The following is a 6,000-nucleotide window of genomic DNA, read 5'->3' on the forward strand; positions in this document are numbered from 1 at the left end:
TAATATTTATTCAGACACCAACTTCATAGTTTAAAAAATGGAGACAGAATGATTCTTCAAGGGCTTTAAATCTGATGGATGCTAAATCGCAGTTGGTTTAATATATTAGACAAAAATTTTAAAGCACAAACATTGGGTTCTTGTTTAGGACAGACCTAGGTATGTACCCCCAGCACACCAATAATAAATAATTTTTTAAAAGTTCATGGTAATATTTTCTGGCATACTAAAAATGGCTCCGAACATGCTTTTCCCATGTCCCATATCCCTCCCAGGCCATGGGATAATTCTGGACACACAGCCAGGCATGGTAGCAGTGTCATATCTAGGAACTTTCACTTCGTACCTCATCAGTTTGTGACTTTCCCTCTGCACCTTGTAGTACATATTCCTCAGGCTACAAACCTGTAGGAAATCAGCACTATTTGCTGCTTGATACAGTGCTAAACATAATAGTCCTGGGTGAAAGCAAAATCTCAGTTCTTCCCTTTCACCTCAGGAATAGTCAGATCACCATGCATCAGTGGAAAGAGGCTGCCCTAAAAAAGTGGTAGAGTGCTTGCCTAGCAAGCCTGAGGCCCTGAGTTCAAACCCCAGTAATAAAAAAAAAAGAGAGAGAAACAGAGAGTCTGTCTATAAAGGAAGATGTGAATCCGTTGCCTTTCTGCTCTAAGGAGCCAGACTCAGACGCTGATCACCAGGCAGGAGCTCAGCCTTTCTTAAACACCCGTGGGTCTTGGGCATGTCTTCTCTGGGTCATAGATTTCTCATTTAGAAAAAAATGGGTATGACAGTGGTCAGACTTCACAGCCCATGAGGAACATTACAGGGGCTCTTCGGCTGTCTTCTGTGGCGCCTCTGGAGACGGGAAGAAAGGATGAGGACAGGCAAATTCAATGAGCTTTGTTTTCTTAGCGTTTGTCAATATGACAAAGTACTGACGGTGCTAATAGCATTTCATCACAAGCAAGCACATAGTGACTTTACAACTAAGTGGATAAGTGTTTGAACAAATATATGAGGCAGATCACAGTGTTCTCTCTTTACACAGAATAAAGTTTTTAACTCTCCGGCAACTCATATGCATTTGAATGAAAGGTATTTAAAAGTATCCATTGAAACACGTGGGTATTGAAGTGTAGGTCCCAGTTATAATTTTAAGGAATATTTTTCAGTCTTCTATTTTTCACTTTTTGTGGACATTGGCATGGAAGTCCCTGTTTGTTTGTTTGTTTGTTTTTCTTTCTAGAAATTAGGAAGATGAAATATATGAGAACTAAATGACCAACTTAAGGTGTGAATGACTTAATATACTGTTTGGTAGCTTTATCTGGCTAGTATTGTGTTGCTACATTTCATACTTGGAGATTATTTTTATCAGGTTGAATTAAATTTCATGAAACGATGGGAACCCTACTTTATAACCATGTTGCATTCTGTTGCTGCAGAATGCACAGCAGGCAGGTCACAGTTTCAATGCCTGTTTTGGTCCCCAAGAATTCTCTGCCTCAAAAATAGTTTTGATCATCTTTGAATAACCTCTTTGCCATTTTGCAGTTATATTCCGTGCTCAGAGAGGATACACGTAGCTGTTACAGAAATGGCAGCATTGTTCCCCAAAGTAAGTCACTTCCTACTCATTTGCTTTAGATCTTTTTAAATAAACTGCAAGAAATTTCTTTATGACCTTTGTATTATATTAACCTTTCTATACCTTTCTATATAAACAGTCATATAGAGCTTTGGAATACTTCTGTTCTACATGGATATTGATTTTAAGAAGACATGATGTATAAGTCAAGTACTAAAAGGCAAAGAATGAATAGAATAGCCAGGATCCAGTGACTCACGCCTGTAATCCTAGCTACTTGGAAAGCAGAGATCAGGAGGATCACAGTTCAAAGCCAGCCCTGGGCAAATAGTTTACGAGACCCTGTCTCGAAAATACCCATCATAAAATAGGGCTGGCAGAATGGCTCAAGTGGTAGAGCTCCTAAGTGTGAGGCCCTGAGTTCAAACCCCAGTACCCACCAAAAAAAAAAAAAAAAAAGAATAAAATTTTACTGGAAGGTGTTAACCTATACATAAATTAATATTTTTAAAACTACCTCAAAATAGCATATACTACTAAAATTACCATGTATGCCCTTTGACCTTTGAGTCAGGATATATCTTCATCCCTTACATTGTGGGCGGCATCGCTGACAGTGTTTAAAACACCCTCATCAAAAAAGTGCACAACAAAAATACCTCTTGACTGTATGAAACAACTTGAGTTGTATTCAGGAGCTTACTTTTCCTTTGCTGATTGACATCTACCCTGCAGTCCATGGTGAATGGCTGTGTTTTTCTGTTTAGAAACCCAAATCTGACATGGTGAGGACTTCCCTTCGTTTACTGACATCCAGTGCCTACCGGCTCCACTCAGAATGCAAGAAGACCCTCCCAGGAGACCCTGGCTCACCCACAGATGTACAACTGGTCACGCAGCAGGTCATCCAGTGTGCATATGACATTGCCAAAGCTGCCAAACAGCTGGTCACTATCACCACCAAAGAGAATAACAACTAAACTTCAGGGCACTGTCCCTTCTATTTTCTAGGCTTTTTAAAGCCGACTTCAAATTTAGACATGGAACTCTTCAGATTTTTACAAAAACAGACATTTAATGACAATTTAAAACTTTTTAAAAGAAAACTCAGTATTATTTTTGCATGTTTTCTAACAAATTTTCCACTATGTAGCCCACTTGCCTTATTTTGTGCCTGTTTGCCAGTTTAGTTCCTGGTGTTCTGTTTTCAGAGAGTTTTGAGGTCATGATTATATACATCCAAAAGTCGTTTCACTGCTCAAAGTTAAAACTTTTCCATCCCTTAAAGGTCCCTGCCTGTGGGTAAAACCTTAAATGAGATTTTTAGTAAAACATTTTCTTGACATTAAAAAGAAATATATCAACATTATCTGTTCCCTAACAAGCATTGTGCAATAAGTGAATTTTCCTACCTACTGCAAAATCTCTAAGCTTGGGGTATCTCCAAGCATATATGTAGAAAAATGATTTTGCCACTTTCTAAAAACAGTGTAACAACCTATCTTGGGAGGAAACAAGGAATTGTTCATTTGTAACTGTTCTATCATGTTAGTGTCCTGTTAGTCAACTTTTTTATCTTGATTTTCTATCTCTTTATATTTTTACCATTATCTTGAAATCTCCATAGAATGTGATTTAGCATTTGCCCTCCACATCCTGTTCCATTTGGCCATGTTCAGGGTAGAGCACCACCCATCATCTGTCACCCATTGTCAAGGACTCTGCCCAGCTGTCTACCCCAAACCAGACAGTTCATTCAGAACATTGGCAAAGAGAAGAATCAGTCTAACAAGCCATAGCAGATTCTGTACCGCCCATTCTGACATCACTGCCATGAACTGACAAAACCCAGTTACTCTTTTGACCACTTCCAGCATCCTCACATGAGCTGCTTTTTTTGCATGTCTCCTCATCTTGTAAGGACTTCTTCTAAGGTAAGATGCAACCATTTGAGTTACTTTCCGCTTTCAAGAGTCCCTGGATTGGGGATGCACAAAGTCCTGGGTTCCATCCCCAGCACTGCAGGGAAAATAAAAAAGAATTCCTTTAAGTTACTCAAAGGCCCTTTCTTGTTCTGAATGTTAAAAGCACATTCCTACCCCTGCTTACTGCAGCAGTTTTATGTGGGTGTAACTCAGACCTGGTGGAGCAGGTGATGTACGTGAGCAAAGTGAGCCAGGCATATAGCAGAGGCACAAGAAGGGGGAGCTGAAAAGTAAAGTCCCTGGCCCACCCAACAGGGGCAGCAGCTCCCCAACTCCTCTTATGTTGCTGGTGGAAAAATGGGCCTGGGGCAACTAGAGCTTTGAGTTTTTTTCAAGAGACACTGGAAATCCAGACTTTTTGGTGTCAAACCTGTTACAAATGTTGGCAGCCAATTTGTAACTTGTTCACAAAACAGGCATAGGTGAGCTACGGCCACTAGACTGCTGCTCACAGTCTCTGCCAGGGCCCATAAACTGTGCAATGCAAAGGCTGGCTTTCCAAGCAACCAAGAGTTTCCTCTGGTAAACCTGGAACCATACCACCCTCTGCTAAGTTACTATCAGGTCTCTCTTTACCTATAGATCATGACTCCTGGTAGTTATTTGTGAAGAAGTCAGAGTGATCAGAATGCAAGTTGTCTCACTGTGTGCTAACTAAGCCTCATTTCACAGAACTGACTAAGAAATATTTTATAGTTTGACCTGTGCTGTTGTGAAAGTAGCACCACCATAGTATCAGGTTACTAAGTCATGGTGTGTGGATGCTTCTTTCAGGTTTGCTACACTGTGAGTAGCATGGAAAAGGGTCCACACCTCCAGAAGTCTCATCCACTTACCTGTCTGCACAGCACCAAATGCGGCATCACTGCTGGATGCTCAGGAGATGCTTCCTAGAAGGGGGCCTCCTACCTTAAGCTCAAGCACTTGATAAACTTTTCTGCATGTTTCATGGACTTAGCTGCCTTTCCTCGTCCTTGCAAACATGAGCCCTCCTGTCAGGATCCCCAGTGTCCTTGGGAAAGGAAGAGGCCAGGTTCCCTTGGCCTCTTAGGGAAGATAGGCCTCCATAGAGGCTTCTGGGAAGAGAGTTGTCTGCAAGAGATGTTCCCTTGAACACCTGGCACAGAGGACATTGTCTTTGTTCCTCTAGAGAAAGTCAAGGAACATGAGGACCAACAAAGCATATCCAGCACAGTTTGGTCTGTTAACTCAGTGCCAAACCTTGGGCAGAAGTTCCCAAGTGGAGTGACAGGTAGTGGCAGGAGTCCTTCTTTTATGTGCCCTGCACACTGCCATAATATCATCTGAGCTCTCTGCTCCTATTGGTGTATGGCACCTTGTGTGAACATTTGTCCTGGCCACCCTTACACATGGATTCTATAACCTTGGACAAGTCACCTCTGCCTCTGTCAGGCATTTATCTTACCCTTTGTTCTCCATTGTCCCTCTCTGCCAGTATGCCCCACTTCCCCAAAGCTGTTAGGACAGAGATGCACTTTATGAACTGGCCCTGGGCTGAACAGAAGGAAGCAGCTCTACCCCAACCTCCTTTCACTGAAATCCTTTTCCACCTCGGAATGTAGATAGTTCTTACTTGCCAAAGAACAATGAATCAGGCCCAAAGATCAAGTACAGCATTCATGAAATTGGAACTGTGAACGCACAACTCCAGAGCTGCTACACAGTTCCCCAAGCAACTTCACTTGCAGAACCAAGAGTGAAATTAGCATGCTTTTATCCTTGGCAGTACCCATGAGTTTTCCAATAACATTTTCTTTCCTTCCTTTTCCTGGTTCTCCTTACAAAAGAAAATGCTGCATAGGAAAAATAAGAAAGATGCCTTTTATTCAAATGTGTTTATCTGTGTCATTCATTCTGTACTTCTCATTTTTATTGTACATTCTATTCCAGTAACTATTGTACTCTTCTTGTGTTGTAAAATTGTTTTGGAATTTGTGCCTGCTAGTTATGCAATAAACAGGCTCTGTAAGTGTCTTTGTGGTCATGTGCCTACTGCCAGCTGGTTGTATTTTCAGGTACTTGGGGAGGTATGGCAATAGTTCTAATGTAACGTCATCTTTAATGAGAAACAGTATCTAACTTGCTTCCTACCTTGGGGCTGCCAGATTTGCAGTGATGACTAGCTTTGTCTTCCTCTGGACTTGGCACATAGCTTTTTCTTTTTGAGACAGGATCTCACTGTGTAGCCCAGGCTGGCCTTGAACTCTCCATGCTCGTGCCTCTGCCTCCTGAGTGCTGGGATTACAGGCATGTACCCCCATGCCAGCAGCACACAGTTCATAAAAGAAGTCCTACTTGGGATGCTAGTTGCATGTGTCTTATCCTGATGTGTTTTCTCCTTGGTTTTAGTTTTTAGGTCAGCCAAATCTAGCTCAGCACACATACCCTCACCCCTTCCCACAG

General features: G+C 41.7%; 1 protein-coding gene across 15 annotated transcripts in view; it reads left to right on the forward strand.

Annotated features, from left to right (window-relative positions):
• The window catches only part of Git2 (GIT ArfGAP 2), a 56,242-nt gene extending 50,671 nt beyond the window's left edge, over window positions 1–5,571 (forward strand). For 14 of the 15 annotated variants that reach the window (XM_074061061.1, XM_074061060.1, XM_074061063.1 and 11 more), the window contains 2 exons: window positions 1,558–1,621; window positions 2,359–5,571. In XM_074061061.1, coding sequence (XP_073917162.1) covers window positions 1,558–1,621; window positions 2,359–2,571 — 277 coding nt within the window. In that variant the 3' untranslated portion in view covers window positions 2,572–5,571. The remainder of the gene's footprint in view (window positions 1–1,557; window positions 1,622–2,358) is intronic. The other variant, XR_012443531.1, reaches the window with a different exon arrangement.
• The last annotated feature ends 429 nt before the right edge of the window (window positions 5,572–6,000 follow it).

This window comes from Castor canadensis, chromosome 18, assembly GCF_047511655.1.
Source record: "Castor canadensis chromosome 18, mCasCan1.hap1v2, whole genome shotgun sequence".
NCBI classification, from domain to species: domain Eukaryota; kingdom Metazoa; phylum Chordata; class Mammalia; order Rodentia; family Castoridae; genus Castor; species Castor canadensis.